At 48.1% G+C, this 15,182-nt stretch overlaps 10 protein-coding genes across 10 annotated transcripts; 5 read left to right on the top strand and 5 right to left on the bottom strand.

Annotated features, from left to right (window-relative positions):
• The first annotated feature begins 6 nt into the window (after window positions 1-6).
• On the top strand, window positions 7-1,881 carry SPPG_01100 (uncharacterized protein). The gene is made up of 2 exons (XM_016749418.1): window positions 7-877; window positions 946-1,881. Exons 1-2 carry the CDS (start codon window positions 61-63, stop codon window positions 1,689-1,691), a joined length of 1,563 nt encoding a protein of 520 aa, XP_016611663.1. The 5' UTR covers window positions 7-60; the 3' UTR covers window positions 1,692-1,881.
• Window positions 1,730-3,407, bottom strand: SPPG_01099 (uncharacterized protein). Its single transcript, XM_016749417.1, has 6 exons — window positions 3,250-3,407; window positions 2,896-3,137; window positions 2,668-2,823; window positions 2,527-2,604; window positions 2,267-2,449; window positions 1,730-2,204 (listed from the first exon to the last, which is right to left on the bottom strand). The coding sequence occupies exons 1-6, from the start codon at window positions 3,345-3,347 to the stop codon at window positions 1,828-1,830; spliced, it is 1,134 nt and encodes a 377-aa protein (XP_016611662.1). The 5' UTR covers window positions 3,348-3,407; the 3' UTR covers window positions 1,730-1,827.
• Window positions 3,385-4,706, top strand: SPPG_01098 (N-alpha-acetyltransferase 20, NatB catalytic subunit). Its single transcript, XM_016749416.1, has 6 exons — window positions 3,385-3,540; window positions 3,607-3,631; window positions 3,697-3,787; window positions 3,841-3,973; window positions 4,029-4,165; window positions 4,233-4,706. The coding sequence occupies exons 1-6, from the start codon at window positions 3,416-3,418 to the stop codon at window positions 4,319-4,321; spliced, it is 600 nt and encodes a 199-aa protein (XP_016611661.1). The 5' UTR covers window positions 3,385-3,415; the 3' UTR covers window positions 4,322-4,706.
• SPPG_01097 (SAM complex subunit SAM50) lies at window positions 4,419-6,440 on the bottom strand. The gene is made up of 9 exons (XM_016749415.1): window positions 6,341-6,440; window positions 5,953-6,276; window positions 5,753-5,890; window positions 5,521-5,682; window positions 5,369-5,457; window positions 5,109-5,307; window positions 4,900-5,038; window positions 4,716-4,847; window positions 4,419-4,651 (listed from the first exon to the last, which is right to left on the bottom strand). The coding sequence occupies exons 1-9, from the start codon at window positions 6,416-6,418 to the stop codon at window positions 4,467-4,469; spliced, it is 1,446 nt and encodes a 481-aa protein (XP_016611660.1). The 5' UTR covers window positions 6,419-6,440; the 3' UTR covers window positions 4,419-4,466.
• Window positions 6,441-6,692: 252 nt separating this feature from the next.
• On the bottom strand, window positions 6,693-7,450 carry SPPG_01096 (histone H2A.X). The gene is made up of 3 exons (XM_016749414.1): window positions 7,343-7,450; window positions 7,125-7,262; window positions 6,693-7,063 (listed from the first exon to the last, which is right to left on the bottom strand). The coding sequence occupies exons 1-3, from the start codon at window positions 7,347-7,349 to the stop codon at window positions 6,792-6,794; spliced, it is 417 nt and encodes a 138-aa protein (XP_016611659.1). The 5' UTR covers window positions 7,350-7,450; the 3' UTR covers window positions 6,693-6,791.
• Window positions 7,451-7,600: 150 nt separating this feature from the next.
• Window positions 7,601-9,899, top strand: SPPG_01095 (protein transporter Sec61 subunit alpha). Its single transcript, XM_016749413.1, has 6 exons — window positions 7,601-7,829; window positions 7,899-7,966; window positions 8,041-8,320; window positions 8,381-8,644; window positions 8,705-9,450; window positions 9,512-9,899. The coding sequence occupies exons 1-6, from the start codon at window positions 7,823-7,825 to the stop codon at window positions 9,563-9,565; spliced, it is 1,419 nt and encodes a 472-aa protein (XP_016611658.1). The 5' UTR covers window positions 7,601-7,822; the 3' UTR covers window positions 9,566-9,899.
• SPPG_01094 (uncharacterized protein) lies at window positions 9,856-10,467 on the bottom strand. The gene has a single exon (XM_016749412.1). It carries the CDS (start codon window positions 10,406-10,408, stop codon window positions 9,932-9,934), a length of 477 nt encoding a protein of 158 aa, XP_016611657.1. The 5' UTR covers window positions 10,409-10,467; the 3' UTR covers window positions 9,856-9,931.
• A 50-nt stretch (window positions 10,468-10,517) lies between these two features.
• Window positions 10,518-12,337, top strand: SPPG_01093 (uncharacterized protein). Its single transcript, XM_016749411.1, has 3 exons — window positions 10,518-10,788; window positions 10,858-11,082; window positions 11,159-12,337. The coding sequence occupies exons 1-3, from the start codon at window positions 10,585-10,587 to the stop codon at window positions 12,221-12,223; spliced, it is 1,494 nt and encodes a 497-aa protein (XP_016611656.1). The 5' UTR covers window positions 10,518-10,584; the 3' UTR covers window positions 12,224-12,337.
• On the bottom strand, window positions 12,261-13,810 carry SPPG_01092 (adenylosuccinate lyase). Its single transcript, XM_016749410.1, has one exon. The coding sequence runs from the start codon at window positions 13,768-13,770 to the stop codon at window positions 12,322-12,324; it is 1,449 nt and encodes a 482-aa protein (XP_016611655.1). The 5' UTR covers window positions 13,771-13,810; the 3' UTR covers window positions 12,261-12,321.
• Window positions 13,801-14,923, top strand: SPPG_01091 (uncharacterized protein). The gene is made up of 5 exons (XM_016749409.1): window positions 13,801-14,084; window positions 14,155-14,213; window positions 14,290-14,367; window positions 14,436-14,516; window positions 14,577-14,923. Exons 1-5 carry the CDS (start codon window positions 14,019-14,021, stop codon window positions 14,812-14,814), a joined length of 522 nt encoding a protein of 173 aa, XP_016611654.1. The 5' UTR covers window positions 13,801-14,018; the 3' UTR covers window positions 14,815-14,923.
• Window positions 14,924-15,182: the final 259 nt, after the last annotated feature.

The raw sequence follows: 15,182 nt of genomic DNA, 5'->3' as shown, positions 1-15,182 counted from the left end.
TACATTTATCGGACAATTTCAGATATCTTTCTGGGGTCTAACAGGCCAAGTGTGTATAATATGGAGGGAGATCGATTCGTATCAGACAACGAAGGGACAAATTCTGTCCGATTGGATGACAGTGAAAGCCCTTCAACTCAATACATTGACAATGTGAACGAGCAACTGCAGGCTGAGCGCGTATCAGAAAGCTTGCATATCACAATGGTCGAGAATGATTCAAAAGTCATTCCATCTCAGATTGAGACGAAAGTTGATACGTCGTTCGCAGGAACAATCTCCGTGGCGTCGGTCCGTCGGTCGTCGTCAGACGAGGAAGCCGGAGAAAGTGCCCCGACAAGCAAACGTTCTTCAAGGGTAGGAAGGATAGCACAGGAAGAAGGTTCAATATACATACCTACCCCATCCCGTCAATCTGCAACAATCACAATTCTACCGACCGATCGTCGAACCGAGAGTGGGATCTCGATGGTACCCCAAGATGCAGAGAGTCTTGCAAAACCCTCAGCTTCGGAAAACGACCTTACTACATCAACTTCAACTGATCTGGGATTCCTAGAGAACACTGCTTCCATTCCACAAACGCCATCAACACGGGGACGCACTCCGCACCAAAGTTTCCTGCCTGTCCCAATTTCCCGTAGACAGGGCACTGCGATAACGGACTCTTCCAACATACCTAGTCGATTGATGACGGGTTTCAAGGCTGAGGGACAGCCTAAGGCACCCCAGATGGCAGACATATTTGATTCATCTGCGACTGACAAGAAGGAGGTTACGACGACTGGTAAACGAGGATCTTTTGCACGAGCAAAAGCAAAAGTAAAGAAAGGTCGGGCGATGACTGTTTTGACGAAAAAAGGATTAAGCTTCGAAGGTATGAAGAGAGCGTCGCTGTGATCAAGTTCTAGGTAGCTAACTCTGTACGAACACTGATTGTATTAGTGCGGGAAGATCAAGATCCACTTCCCGGAAACGACCTAGAAGCTGTCCTGGCATCCAAAACTAATCCATGGCGTCAAGAACAGTATTGCGACCCTGTTCCCGCCTTACCTGCTCTCGACCGCAGACCGATCCCATCTTGGTTCCGCACACGCTTCCCCGCTGAACCTTTGGCATTACGTTCCCCCGATGATATCTTCTCCTCGTACAGTCAGCCGTTACCTATAACCCGAGCCTGCTCAGCACCTCCACTGGCACCAAGTCGCCGACATCGCTTGCTCCGGGAGCTTAGGACACAGCGGGAGATGTGTCTTCAGGAAGCGTATCTCGGACCCACGGCAGTGAATGCAAAAGTGTTTCTTCGTCATATTGCGGCTGTACAGTATGAGACCCAGCTAGAAGCACCCGATTCTCAACCCTTGACACCAACTTTCAATGTAATGCATCCTAGTCATCAAACATATAGCTTCTTAGGAAAGGTTCATTGGCAGGACACTGATGAGAAACTACCGCGCTGTCATTCACCGCAGTATAACAGAGACAAGAAACAACTACGTCCTGAGCAATCTGCTCGACATCACCGCCACACACCCGCTGAAAACCTTCCTCGAACCTCAAAGCCTGTCATTCCACATCAGGCACGTCGAGTAACGCGCTCGGCACATCCCGCAGGACGAGGCTCGCACTTGCACCTTGTAAATTATGTTCCATCTCAACTCCAAACAAAGGCTCGGATGTCAGTGAAATGAACCAAACAGCCAAATTAGTTTAGATTCTTCATATCGACTTGTGGTTAGAGTGGCATGAGAATTTATATACAGTATTAACATGGGTTGATGCGCATCTGTACCGATCTACGTAACAGCAAATTGTAATGTCTACTATCTATACAGTAGCGAACTCTAGTGAAGATAATATCCACCGCCTTACCAACCCTAATCCTAGACCATGCTCAATAGTGGCGATTGCAAATCTTCCGTCCCGAAGCGGACCAGGATTTATGACTGGTATTTTTCCGAGGTGCGAGACGCCCCACGCAGAGTGCGAATGCCCATGTACGTGGAAAAGTAGATTTGGCGACACTTTTGAAGGCGTACTGGGAGGAGCTGGACGGGCAGCCAGAGATGGGGATTTAGGTATAACAGGAACTTCTTCGACACCCTGATAGAATCGAGATGACAGCAGCTCTTGCAGTTCACGACTACCGGACTCCAATCGAGTTGTTTTCTCATCAAACGGAGTTTTGTTTATATCGGTGGTCCCTGTGCCTGCCTTAAGCCACCACTATTCTGTGCGTTCACGCCAAAGCTAACATCGGACTTACCAGTGCTGGCTGGCCCACAGTGTGTCACCAAAATGTGAACATCAGGATCATTATTGGGTGGAATCGCTTTTGATCTATCATAGCCACTTTTGATGACATCTTGAACATTTGGCAGCATGGGTCGCTTTTGTTTTAGCAAAGCATGCACCCCTTGTCTCATCTGTTTTTCAGTGTATGGATATCCTACACAATCGCCACAATTTATGGTAACCCACGTATTAGTCATCTTATGAGACAATGTCTATATTATTTTGGCTTACCAGCGTGGACAATCTTTTGGTGTCCTCGTAATGTTTGGGGAACCGATCCACCAAAGCCAGCCAGTATTAGATTTGGTGCTAATATGCCGTTCATTGATAAGTAGATGCACTCCTGTTGCCAAATTGTGGCATGTTACTCACCCAAGCGTACTAGGCGCTGATGGAAATTGATAGCACCCGTGGCCACTTGCATGCGATACCACAACGGACGGGCTGCAGCTGAAGTCTCGGTTTCGTCTGCTGTAACCGAAGTGGTGGGGTGCATGTCGGGGAACGCTTCGGATGGATCGTGATTGCCTGTTCAGCTAATCCGTGAGTTATAGGTTGATGGTAACAAAGTGGCCTAACACACCATGTGGCCATACTAACCAGGTATGTAAAAGATATTCTTGGATACTCCTCCCAAGCCGTGAAGTATAGCTCGGAACTCTGTTTCTTCTTGCTGTCGGCGCATTCGTGCCAAGGTATCGGCGGCCTCCTGGAACGGGCTACTAATAGTCGGGTTCGAGCTGGCATCCTTTCGACTCGTAGAGATCCCCGACGATAATGAGAAAGAATCGTAGTCATGATTGCTGTTTACCAAATCTCCACAGAGTACAATCAAATCTGGCCTGGAAAGAGTACCAATAATGTCAAAAACAGTGGCCAAAAGAAAGGCTTTCGCTAACCTCGTAAAACAGGGCGAACTCTTGCAGCTGGGACGGCTAGCCAAAACCTACTTACTTCACATTCCGTCGCTGCAGGCACATTGCCAGGCGATGAACATTATCGACCTTTGAGTGTACATCCGATACAAGGAGGATGCGGGCAACTTGGGACATTACGGTTCTCGTTGGTGTCGGAAAACCAAAGTAGGTGAGCAAACCCTTCAGATCGACATCCCGTAAGCATGGCACGTGCTATAGCAACAAGACCTTCAAGCACCGGAGATCGCGATTTTGAACTCGCAACATTTCAAACAATGACCACGCTACGGCGATTTGTTGCTGACGATCTTTTTCGGTTTAACAATGTGTAAGAGATTGGCCCTCAATGTCATACCTGGAATCGCCTCCGTGCTGAACGATATTTGCGTCATAGCAACTTAGACCCGCTGACTGAAACGGTATAATGTCGTCTTCCCGTCTCATTTCATACGGCTATAAGAGAAACCTAACCGGCTTACTCTAGTATAATATTTCCTTCTATCTACAATATCTGGCACAATGGCCAGACTACTTTGTCGCTGCAGAAGCGCCAAACAATGCCTGCATGGGATATAGTACGTTTTTTTTGGGGACGCCGATAGCACCACGCTTACTAACTTTATTGTAGTTATGGGAAAGGCTGAAGGTACTGGGAAGCTTTGGCATGGACACGTTACGGCGGTGACTGTTGCACCAGAATTTCGAAGACTTGGGCTAGCCGACAAGCTCATGGGCATATTAGAGACAGTATCCGAGAAGATGTACGTATGATGCAACGTCTATGAACTTATGCACCATTCTAATCCCTTTTCACAGATATAATGCGTATTTTGTCGATTTGTTCGTTCGAGTGTCAAATAGCGTTGCGATAGGCATGTACGAGAAGTTCGGGTATAGTGTCTACCGGCGGGTTCTACAGTACTATTCTGGTGCCAACTCGGAAGATGCATTTGGTGAGTAGATGGTTGCCCTGTCTGTACGTCTAAATGATACGACTGACTTCATTTCGACGATCCCTAGATATGCGGAAAGCGCTACCACGAGATGTCAATAAAGAGAGTATCGTTCCCTTACCACACCCCGTCCGTCCAGAAGACCTTGAATGGTGAATGAAACCAGTGGATTGTCAGCACTTGGCTATGGTACCCCTAGTCGATTGCACAATACGACTACCGAGCCTGCACTATCGATGCAATCATAAGCACATGTTCCCATAATCAGATGACTCGACAGAGTTGCAAATCTATTTCAATGTTACATATATGTAATGCCTATGCCAAATTGAAAGCCAGGCTTTGCTACATCAGTGGTGGTTGCTGTAAGAGGAAGACAGTAGTTGAGTTCTAGCCGCAGTATACTAAACCGCACTGCGAGTCCTAATCCTGCTGAAACGCTCGGGGAACGAATTAAATTTCTGGCATTGTTTTCGAGTGTGTCACCTACAGTCAACAAATGTGTCAATTTCAGTTTTTAGACGGAAGCCCCCAAGTGCGCGCAACATACGTGTGTTAACGGGAGCTAAACTACCCCCATTGACGAATACGTGTCCCTTCAGCGGCTTATTTATCAGATACGGCAAGGGTGTGAACAAGCTTAAACCGCCAGCCCAGTATGCATCACCCCCGACTGCGTCCTCTGCAGAGAATTGTAAGAAAAAAGAACGGCGTATTGTCGAGATTTCACATACGTTTATCCATTGGCCCTACTCCACTTTGCCGGAATCCCCGTATTGTATTTGGACCTCCCAAGGTGAACCTGTCATTAATCCGTGGGCGCTGCCCAAACAATGGCAGCAAAAGTCCACCACGTAAAGACGCCGTCAAACTCTATCAAGAGACAAAGATGTTAGGAAGAGCTCAATACCAGATATTAGCAAAAAGGTGCCATTTCACTTACAAATCCGCCCCCAAGTGGATGAGCCCATTGTCCCTCTGCCTCCCCCTTCACAAATCGTACATCGCCCCCAAGACCCGCTAATTCCTCACGCGTTTTTATGAAGGATCCTTCCGTCGGAAGCATAGAATCGTCTCGATGATCCCTGGTGTATGTGTGGCCAACAGCCGACTTGAGGGAATGTCCGGCATCTTGTCGGATGCTGCAAATTGCGTGGATTAGCGGGACGCACGCATGACACCCACAAACAACAACTGTCCAACCTCCAGGATGCGTCTTGAGTGACCTTATGTACATGCCTCCATGCCACGTCATAGCTGAATTCATGAGTTCCTTTCAAAGGATCTATCGTCTGCAAGCACATATGTTCAGAACTTGCCCTACCAAGCAGGTGTTGGATGCGTAAAACCCTTACCTTGTAGCGGGCAATACCGCCTTTCGCTTCCTCCTCATGTGACATGTACAGAGACATGTTGCGATTGGTACTGTAAGCTGCGAGCTCCACCCGGGCGTCCGGATCGGCGCGATTCGGGCGCTGGAACACTGGTTTGGGAACCAAGGGCTTACTGAAAAGCAGCTATTGGACATGCATATCAGTCAGCTCTATGCGCCATGCATCCGTCTCAAAGTACATGTCGCATCCATACTTGGAAATAGCTACCGCTCTCGCTAGCAAAAGACGCGGCAGATTCATTCAACGCGACGTTTGGTTGCACAGCATAAGAGGCATGTCCCTCGATAGTTTCCCCTGCACCAAATGCATTTGATATCCGCGCGGTAATATTCTACAGTGACGATATCGATGCTCAATAACAAGAATAGCAGATCTCACGAGAGTTCGACGTACAGTTGTGGTATCATAATTGGAAAAGTCCGCCCCAGTCCGCGCGTACAATCTGGGACCCTCCTTTACTGTCAGCACGACATCCACAAGCTCTCCTGCTGCACCATAGGGATCTGTCGGTGTATCAAGAGTGACTCCCACGTCCTTGAACACCCCCAAGCGCGATAGACGGTGGCATGCTTCCCGCGATTCCGCTATAATGTCACCAAGGTTCTGAGACTCCAAGATTGGCTTGACAAGATCTTCCACAATAGTCCGACGTGTGTAGTCCACTCCTTCAATACGAATAGAATTCACTCGCAGCTCGCGTTCCTGAGAGTTCACCACCTTGCAGATAGCGCATGCGTTAGTTCAAACCGAAAAGTTGCATACTATTAGACATTTCACCAACCAGTTCCGTTAACCGAAATGCCTCGTCTTGCGCCTTCTTCCGCTCTGCCGCGCTTGGCGGAGGTAATGTCTCTGCCATGTTTGCGCGGAATCAGTCGCATACGATGGACATTTGGTAGAGAGGGCAGTTGAACACAGTTGTATCTTCCATGGCAACATCCGTGCTCACGTGAATGCATTCCAGCATAATCTGGCTGCTCAAACTGTTTTAACTGCTCCAGCATACGGCCTTTTATGCAGATTGTCATGATTATTAGGACTGGACTGAGATGGCAGAAAGAAGGATACTCAAGAGCATCATCAAAAGTATCATAACACATTCAAATCGTCACGCCGAAAGAGGGTCAAGCAAATGGCTGATAGCGTAGCTCCTTATAGACATATTTGGGCGGCACCCATACTACATATATACAAAACTCGGGTGTTCAAAAACACCTTGGCTTTCCGACAGCCTAGTATTCCTGGCTCTGAGAGCCTCCCTTTTCGCCCTTTCCAGTCTTGGTTTTCTTGGGCAAGAGGACAGAGTGGATGTTGGGGAGGACACCACCTTGAGCAATGGTCACATTGCCGAGAAGTCGGTTAAGCTCCTCATCGTTCCGGATGGCCAATTGCAAATGACGAGGAATGATACGCGTCTTCTTGTTGTCGCGAGCGGCATTGCCTGCCAACTCTAGAATTTCAGCAGCCAGGTATTCCAACACCGCAGCCAAGTAGACAGGTGCACCTACAATACCATTGACCTTAAAAATCTGCGAAATAAGAGCAAGAACAAAACAACGTCTTACCGGCACCGACACGCTGAGCGTAGTTGCCCTTGCGGAGAAGACGGTGGATACGGCCAACAGGGAACTGAAGACCAGCACGAGAAGAGCGCGACTTGCCACCTTTGGGAGCCTTTTCAGCACCAGCCTTTCCTTTGCCTCCTAAGAAAGATGAAAGTGTCCTGGTAATGAGTGTCCACCACACACCACCTGAAAAAAATGAAAAGAACAACGATACGAACCAGCCATTGCAAGTGTGAGTAAGAAGATACGTTCGATTCAAACGAAAGAACACGTCGATAAGTACGACAGATGAAGAAGATAAGGCAGTTTATTGGACAATAACGCGATGAAGGGAAAACATAATGCTGCTGCCCCCTTTTATACGCGCATAGCGTGTGGAATTGCTATAGCAACAATTTCACGTGCATTTCTTCACGTGACTCATTTCAGCCAATGAATCGTCTCCACATCCTTCCTTTGGGCCACAACTGCAGACCAGCAACCCGCAGCTTTGCACGCCGCACAGTCGTCTCAAAATTGTGCATCCCTGCGATCTGCCATTTCCAACGAAGTGCGTAGTGCGGACGTTTTTGCGTGGACGATTTGGTTGGGTCCAATTTTAGTTGGACTACGTGACGGAGATATCAGCTTGTCGCCGCGCGAAACAGGCTGAACATCTTGCAGCATACCCTTGTTGAAATCCTCGTATACTGGGAATCATGTCGTGTAAGGAATTGTTATGGCGGGATATATCAAGCTAGAAGCCAGTAGATTAACTGTAGCGATTTTTTGTAGTTCGCTTGCTCCACGCGTTGAGGCCGTTCATCTCACTGATGCCCGAGGTCGCTGCACCAGACCGCAAGGTACGGCTCGCTCTAAGAATGTGGATGAGGTTAATATGTACCAACATTCGCGGTCTTCTTCTTGTCCTTTCTAGGTGCAGTTCCGGGAAAAGGTCATGTGGACCGCTATCACGCTTTTCATCTTCCTGGTGTGCTCCCAAATTCCTCTTTTCGGGATCATGTCCTCTGACACGTCCGACCCAATGTACTGGCTCCGTGTGATTATGGCTTCGAACCGAGGAACGCTTATGGAGATGGGTATCACACCGATTGTGACTTCCGGCATGATAATGCAGTTGTTGGCTGGTGCGAACATCATTGAGGTCGATTACTCATTGAAAGAAGATCGGGCCCTTTTCTCCGGAGCGCAGAAACGTAAGTGCCTCGATCTATAAATATTTCTTGCTCAGAGACCTTCTAACTGATACGCTGTAGTGTTTGCCATGGTGATCGCCGTTGGACAGGCTACCGTGTCTGTCTGGTCAGGCGTTTACGGCGACCCTAAGGACATCGGAGCAGGCATCTCCATTTTGTTGATCCTCCAACTTTGCATCGCGGCCTTGATCACTATGTTGTTGGACGAATTGCTGCAGAAAGGCTACGGGCTTGGATCTGGTATCTCTCTCTTCATCGCCACCAACATCTGCGAGACCATTGTCTGGAAGGCTTTCAGCCCAACTACTTACAACACTGGACGAGGTGACTGAAGATCTCAATTTTCTTGCATTAAGGAAGTCGCTGACATTTTGTGTCTCACAGGAACTGAGTTCGAGGGCGCTGTGGTTGCGCTTTTTCATCTCTTGTTCACACGCCACGACAAGTTCCGCGCGTTGAAAGAGGCCATGTACAGGCAGAATCTCCCCAACTTGATGAATCTGGCTGCGACTCTCTTGGTCTTTGCAGTAGTCATTTACTTGCAAGGATTCCGTGTTGAGATCCCGGTGAAGTCAAACCGATTCCGTGGTCAACAGGGTAACTACCCCATCAAGCTCTTCTACACGTCCAACATGCCCATCATGTTGCAGTCCGCTCTGGTTTCGAACATCTACTTTATCTCTCAATTATTGTACAAACGCTGGCCGGAAAACCTCCTTGTCCGCCTTCTCGGCGTTTGGAAGAGTCCTGAGGGCGTCCCTCAAGAATACGCTGCCAGTGGTTTTGCCTACTACATCTCTCCGCCGCAGAATCTTGGAAAGGCCTTGAGTGATCCGGTGCACTTTGTGATCTATGTGACCTTTATGCTCTCCGCATGCGCCCTGTTCTCGAAAACATGGATTGAGGTTTCCGGTTCCTCCCCTAGAGATGTTGCAAGACAGTTGAAGGAGCAGCAGCTAGTAATGCGCGGTCACCGTGACCAATCCATGTACAAGGAGCTGAAGCGTATCATTCCAACTGCTGCTGCTTTCGGTGGTCTTTGTATTGGCGCGCTGTCTGTATCGGCAGACCTTTTGGGAGCGATCGGTTCAGGTACAGGTATTCTGCTGGCTGTGACGATCATTTACCAGGTACGTCTGCCATTGTTATAGGAGTTGTGACTTGTTATTGATGCTTCCTTTCCGAATCCAGTATTTCGAGATCTTTGTTAAGGAGCAACATGAGCAAGGCATGGAGCTTTTCTAAGAGGTTATGTAGTTAGAGTCTGGTGGGTGTTGGGATGGCCCGAGGGAGCTTCGGGAACATGTGATCCTTATTGCAAATGGACTTTGCAATACATTCAGACTTGAGATCCTCTTATGAAGCCCATGAATCCTTTGATAGCTAACCTCATACCGTAGACTGTGGGGAAAGGTGCAATTGCTGTACAGGTGGCCAGAATTGGAATATGCTACTCCAATATACGAATGGGGGATGATTTCCACTGAAACAGGAAATAAGTAGCTTCCATTCGAAATGGAAACAAAAGACATAATCGTCGAATCATTCCTCCCTTAAAATATTATTGACGAAATGCGGAAGCTCTAGGCTATAATCTAATTTAAAAGGTATCTACAGGCTCTCTTTTCGCTTCTCTTGCATAAAAAACTTCTTAGCATCAGGATGGTGATCCGCTAATAGCTTACGGGTCGCGAGATATAGTTCTGACTTTTTGTTATCCACATCCAAGAAACATTGCAAACAGCTTCTCGCCGCCACTTTGCTGGTATAATACGTAGTGGCGAAGGCCCCAGCGGTGATTGCAGCAATACCCCATAGCGTTATCCACCGTGGCACTGGCGTACGTGACGGGTGGGATAGTGCTGCTGGAACGGTCTTTGGCGGTGTTGGTGTTGACTTTGGAAAGAGGGAGCGCATATCAAGGGTATAGTAAGCCATGCTTCCCCATACGACAAAGTTTGCAAAGGTGTAGAATATGGGTGAATTATCGTAGACCTTGATACAGGTTGCCTCCTGTTCGTTTGGTGTATATCCCTGAGAGCGGATAAAGTGACCGAGATGGTCGAGAATCTGCTTTTCTAGAAACATGACAATCGTCTGATGCGTTTGACATTCCAGCGATCAGTTCGAGACAGTTTCTGGTGAAAATGAAATTATAGCGGCTTAGCAAACTGCAGGCAACACCACGTCCAACGCGGTGGTTTTCGAAGACAGCACCTTTGCAGGCCTGCTTTCGCCTTTCAATTTATAGCAAGGCTTTTGCCATGCGAGCTTCCACTTGCTTTGCTCTCGCTCTGTTCCTCGGAGCAGCCCATGCTTCCCCCAGCGTTGTATCACCTTCCGAGCGAGTTAGTCATGCATTTGTGTATTCGGACAATGTACTATCGCTCGGAGGGTACCGAATCACTGTTGACGAGGGCGACGGGACCCATTTTTTATCAGAGAGTGAGGCATTAGAGTTGGAAAAGGTTAATGGATAGTCCAAGCAATTTTCTTCGAAAACGTCTTCACAGCCATTTACCTCGTTTTGCGCATAGACAAATCCGCAAGTTCTTTTGTTTCCGTTTCGTCGAGGACCGCACCTCCCCGTACCTTCTGCTACAATTCCAAAGTACTTCCTATGTAAACTTCCATCACCGACCTCTTCCACTTCTTCGCTGGTACGACAACCTCTCGAAACCTTGAATCCTCAACTATACCGCTCAAAAGTAGAAAAGACGTTGGTGGCTCTGAGCAGTTTGGCGAATGAGTGTTTGTCTTATGTACGTGAATCAACCCGTTTGTCATTGAATGTTTTCATATCATTTATCTGCAATTATTCTCATTGATATTGGACAGACCCAAGGATGGTGGTCCTACGAATACTGTCATCTTCAAAAAATACGACAATATCATTCATTCACTGGGAAATTGGCACGGCACCCTCTTCTTGACTACGTACTCGGTACGCCACCCAAATCTATGCTGCGTTACGACCCTTCACCATTTGCTTCCGTATCCCTCGTCGAATTTGACGATGAGGGACGACATTACCTCCGAATGCGCTGGGGCGGAGGCACTCTTTGTGAAGTGACAGGCAAACCGCGACATATTGAAGTACAATTTCATTGCTGCCCAGACGAGCATATCTCCTCTGTTCGGGAAATGGCTGTTTGTAACTACGTCATGATCATACACACGCATAGAGTATGCAAGTTATCATGGTTTCAACCTGGCCCGCAAGTGGTAGAACGGAATGTGAAATTGGGGGTAATAAAATGTCAACCGGTTTTGACAGACGAGGAAAAAAATGCCCGGCTTCTTGAAACAACTGAGATGCCGATTGTTCAGTTCCCGTCGCGTGACGCAGCGCCCACTTCAAAGGACCCTCTGCAAGAACCACTGGAGGACTCTGATCGATCGTCCTCGGTCACAGCGCCTAAAACTGCACCTTTAGAACTGGCAGATACCTATGAAGAAACCGATCCTTTGCAAGAACTACTAGACACGGTTATGTTTAATGCAGAAGGCGACGCACTCACAGACGAGGAGGATCTTCTTCATAAATATGATGATCTTTTGAGAGACCTGGACTTTGATGGCGAGGAGGGTGACGAAGCCGAGCGATTGCGTAAGAGAGACGCTGTTCTAGGGCTACTAGAGGAGGAACTTGAGAACATGCGCGAGGAGTTGTACCACCTTTGGGGAGCTATAGGGGATGATGAAGAGCAAGCGCATCGGGGAAAGTCGGAACAAAATGTTAGACGAGCCCGTGCTGGAGCAGTAGCAGAAGCAGGAGAAGAGCGAGGAGAGAGACTTGAAATAATACGAATAAATGAGGCTGAAGGTGGACAGAGGCCAGGAGACGAGCCGCCAGGGAGAGAGCGGCAAGGTCCTCCACCCCGTCACGCTGGAGAGCTGTGATGTTTAAATAGAGACAGCAGACAATGGATCATCCAAGTTATGAGATGAAAAACCAGTTGTACTTCTATAAACAATGAAAATATGAATGTTCGCTAGTCTTAGACAGACAGTTCAACTTCCTTAACGCCCTTGGCCAACACATCCGCAAAAGGTTTCAAAGCGGGCTCCACCTCCAAGGTCAAGAACCGCTCAACCTGCTGCGGTGCACGTCCGATGAAGGTCTTGGGATCCAGAAGCGAGTCCAATTGGCCGACGATAGGCTGGAAGTAAGGAGCGGCGCGAATCCTCTCAATGAGGTCGTTCTCGCCGCCCTCTTCTTTGACCTTTCTGGCCGCCTGGTGACTGAGAACTCGGATCTCTTCGTGACAGACCTGCCTGTCTCCTCCGGCCTTCACCATAGCCATAATCACATTCTCCGTTGCCATGAAGGGAAGCTCCTGGGCAATGCGCCGACCAATGACCTTGGGATATACGACCATCCCCGAGAAAATGTTTTGCAGCAGAGAGAGAAGAATATCAGCTGTGAGGAATGCCTCCGGAATGCTCACACGACGATTGGCTGAGTCATCGAGTGTTCGTTCGAGCCACTGTACGGCGGCGGTATTGTGCGTGTTCCCAACAAGGGTCATCAGGTGGCGCGCCAAGGAACACACACGTTCTGAGCGCATGGGATTCCGCTTGTATGCCATGGCAGAAGATCCGATCTGGTCCTTCTCGAATGGCTCTTCAAGTTCCTTCAAATGAGCCAAGAGACGAATATCGGTGGCGATTTTATGCGCTGTTGCACCAAACGATGATAAGGAATTCAATACATCGAGATCAACCTTACGACTGTAAGTTTGTCCCGTTACAGCATATGCGGAGGGAAATCCAGACATTTCGGTAACCAAGCGATCGAGCTCTTCCACCTTGTCATGGTCTCCATCGAACAACGTGAGGAACGACGCCTGTGTTCCGGTGGTGCCCTTAACTCCACGGAACCTCATATCCAAGCGAGCACGCGAAATGTTGCGTAGATCCATCAAGAGATCCTGCAACCACAATGAAGCACGTTTGCCGACTGTCGTCAACTGAGCCGGCTGGAAATGGGTGAAGCCAAGCGTGGGCAAGTCCTTGTACTGCCGGGCAAAGCTGGCCAGCTTGTCAATGGCGCTCGCCAATTTCGGAAGAAGAATATCGAGTCCATCCCGCATCATAATGAGCTCCGAGTTGTCGGTGACATAGCAAGAAGTTGCACCCAAGTGAATGATACCTGCGGCCTTTGGGGCGGCCACACCAAAAGTGTGAACGTGAGCCATGACATCGTGGCGCCTTCGCTTCTCCTCCGCTGCAGCCATCGTATAGTCGATATTGGTCAAGTTTTCTTCCATCTCTTTCAAAGCTTCGTCGGTGATATCCTTCAGACCAAGCTGCTTCTCGGCATTGGCGAGGGTCAACCAAAGCCTACGCCATGTGCCAAACTTTTTATCGTCAGAGAAGTTGTATGCCATCTCCGGCGACGCATAGCGCGACGTAAGTGGCGATTGATACCGGTCGTGAGAGCTCATGTTCTCCGTGATCTAGAGACAAGGGCAATATGTAAAACGAGAAGAGCGGAACAAAAACCCAAAATCTATCAGAAGATCTCTCGATTATATCTTGTTATAAATTTACCACCGAGGAGGCTTAGCCGTCTCTGGCTACTTTGAGCGTCGAGCTTATTTCTCTCACCCTGAAGCTGCATTGATCTCGTATCGTACATTGAGAAAAACGCCAGTAAAACAAGTTTTCCGTACCTTTGGTAAAACAGTGCCTGATGGGCAATTGGTGCTCTGCCTGCTTTGGCGATAGCCGGTCAGAAAGCAGTGACAACTTTGACCAGGTGCGTAGGCGACGATTCAGGTCGTGTGGATACGCATACGTGCTTATCCGAACAATTGTACTCTTCCCAGCATCCTACCGAGCGATCTCGATTGCTAGGAGCAGACATTGTCTCTCAAAATGAAGAGCCGTATGTATTGTTAATGCAACTTTTCTGCTGCCTTGCGTTCTGCGTGCCAACTACGACGTGGATTTGTTTCATTCAGAACACCACACAATTATCACGCCTTGAGCCAACTGCGTGAGCAGGAGACATTGAAGCGAATTGTTCAGCGTACCGCCGAGTAAGTTACAAGCATAGGTGGCTTTTCTTTGAAATCCCCGGTGTGCTGAAAATCTTTTATTTTATCAGCAATTTGATTGACATTTCCTCGACTCGCATGCTGGACCGTATTCAAGATGAGCATGCAGCTCAGAGAGCGCACGAATATAGGTAAAACTCTTTGCGCTGGGTTTCTGGTTGGTGACATTCTTTTTAAAGCGGTGATCGTAGCGCACTTGTAAAGGAATGCCAGCCACAGTTGGCCAAGTTTACGCAGAAAAATACTGCCCGCATTCCATCTGTTGAGGAAGCAAAGGACAAGATTCCCCGGTTGCTGGCAACAGGGACCATCAAAAGAGAGGACATTGATCAAATATCGGATATTATGGAGCAAGTGAAGACTGCAGTGCACGAGATGCGCGTCCAGCAAGTTGGCGACATTGTCGTTCCGATGGTCGTTAGCGTATGAATATCAGTTGCCGAGCGGTGTATATGTGTATATGTGGTGTATGTACAATCTATATTATTTTTATTATCAAAGGTATCCCATCAACGGCCGCAGGTAATTTCGCGTTCCCTTCAGGTACTTGATCATTAGTGGGCTAGTGAATTCTGCGCTTAAACAAGTTTAACGTTTTGAGGTCCTTGAGATGACAAGTCTTCTACACAAGGTAAACGAATCTATCTTATGATTTTCATCTGCCAAAAGAGGTGGAACCAACATGCGACTGAATAAGAGCAGGAATGCAACATGCATATCCTGATATTGATGAAGCCCCAAAATGCTAAAACAAAAATAAACTTTCCGATGACCGCTAGGATACCAAAAGGATATCC

The sequence above is a fragment of the Spizellomyces punctatus genome (assembly GCF_000182565.1).
Source record: "Spizellomyces punctatus DAOM BR117 chromosome Unknown supercont1.2, whole genome shotgun sequence".
Taxonomy (NCBI): Eukaryota; Fungi; Chytridiomycota; class Chytridiomycetes; order Spizellomycetales; family Spizellomycetaceae; genus Spizellomyces; species Spizellomyces punctatus.
The sequence above is the reverse complement of the archived record's forward strand: the minus strand, read 5'-3'. Positions and strand labels throughout refer to the sequence as shown.

Excerpts from the sequence above, each read along its gene's own strand:
- SPPG_01093 (XM_016749411.1), top strand. The coding sequence starts at position 10,585 with ATGCGAGCTTCCACTTGCTTTGCTCTCGCTCTGTTCCTCGGAGCAGCC. Across the intron at positions 10,789-10,857 it reads AGGCATTAGAGTTGGAAAAG|ACAAATCCGCAAGTTCTTTT; the intron begins GTTAATGGATAG and ends TTTTGCGCATAG. Across the intron at positions 11,083-11,158 it reads CGAATGAGTGTTTGTCTTAT|ACCCAAGGATGGTGGTCCTA; the intron begins GTACGTGAATCA and ends GATATTGGACAG.
- SPPG_01099 (XM_016749417.1), bottom strand. The coding sequence starts at position 3,347 with ATGTCCCAAGTTGCCCGCATCCTCCTTGTATCGGATGTACACTCAAAG. Across the intron at positions 2,605-2,667 it reads TCAGCGCCTAGTACGCTTGG|CACCAAATCTAATACTGGCT; the intron begins GTGAGTAACATG and ends ACGGCATATTAG. Across the intron at positions 2,450-2,526 it reads CCAAAAGATTGTCCACGCTG|GATATCCATACACTGAAAAA; the intron begins GTAAGCCAAAAT and ends GCGATTGTGTAG.
- SPPG_01100 (XM_016749418.1), top strand. The coding sequence starts at position 61 with ATGGAGGGAGATCGATTCGTATCAGACAACGAAGGGACAAATTCTGTC. Across the intron at positions 878-945 it reads AAAAGGATTAAGCTTCGAAG|TGCGGGAAGATCAAGATCCA; the intron begins GTATGAAGAGAG and ends TGATTGTATTAG.
- SPPG_01095 (XM_016749413.1), top strand. Across the intron at positions 8,645-8,704 it reads TACTTACAACACTGGACGAG|GAACTGAGTTCGAGGGCGCT; the intron begins GTGACTGAAGAT and ends TGTGTCTCACAG. Across the intron at positions 9,451-9,511 it reads CTGTGACGATCATTTACCAG|TATTTCGAGATCTTTGTTAA; the intron begins GTACGTCTGCCA and ends TTCCGAATCCAG.
- SPPG_01094 (XM_016749412.1), bottom strand. The coding sequence starts at position 10,408 with ATGTTTCTAGAAAAGCAGATTCTCGACCATCTCGGTCACTTTATCCGC.
- SPPG_01091 (XM_016749409.1), top strand. The coding sequence starts at position 14,019 with ATGGGCAATTGGTGCTCTGCCTGCTTTGGCGATAGCCGGTCAGAAAGC. Across the intron at positions 14,085-14,154 it reads GCAGTGACAACTTTGACCAG|CATCCTACCGAGCGATCTCG; the intron begins GTGCGTAGGCGA and ends TACTCTTCCCAG. Across the intron at positions 14,368-14,435 it reads ATTGTTCAGCGTACCGCCGA|CAATTTGATTGACATTTCCT; the intron begins GTAAGTTACAAG and ends TTATTTTATCAG.
- SPPG_01098 (XM_016749416.1), top strand. The coding sequence starts at position 3,416 with ATGGCACGTGCTATAGCAACAAGACCTTCAAGCACCGGAGATCGCGAT. Across the intron at positions 3,541-3,606 it reads CTTTTTCGGTTTAACAATGT|CAACTTAGACCCGCTGACTG; the intron begins GTAAGAGATTGG and ends TTTGCGTCATAG. Across the intron at positions 4,166-4,232 it reads CAACTCGGAAGATGCATTTG|ATATGCGGAAAGCGCTACCA; the intron begins GTGAGTAGATGG and ends GACGATCCCTAG.
- SPPG_01092 (XM_016749410.1), bottom strand. The coding sequence starts at position 13,770 with ATGAGCTCTCACGACCGGTATCAATCGCCACTTACGTCGCGCTATGCG.
- SPPG_01096 (XM_016749414.1), bottom strand. Across the intron at positions 7,064-7,124 it reads CGCTCAGCGTGTCGGTGCCG|GTGCACCTGTCTACTTGGCT; the intron begins GTAAGACGTTGT and ends ATGGTATTGTAG.
- SPPG_01097 (XM_016749415.1), bottom strand. The coding sequence starts at position 6,418 with ATGGCAGAGACATTACCTCCGCCAAGCGCGGCAGAGCGGAAGAAGGCG. Across the intron at positions 5,891-5,952 it reads CCAATTATGATACCACAACT|AATATTACCGCGCGGATATC; the intron begins GTACGTCGAACT and ends TCGTCACTGTAG. Across the intron at positions 4,848-4,899 it reads AGTAGGGCCAATGGATAAAC|AGGACGCAGTCGGGGGTGAT; the intron begins GTATGTGAAATC and ends AATTCTCTGCAG.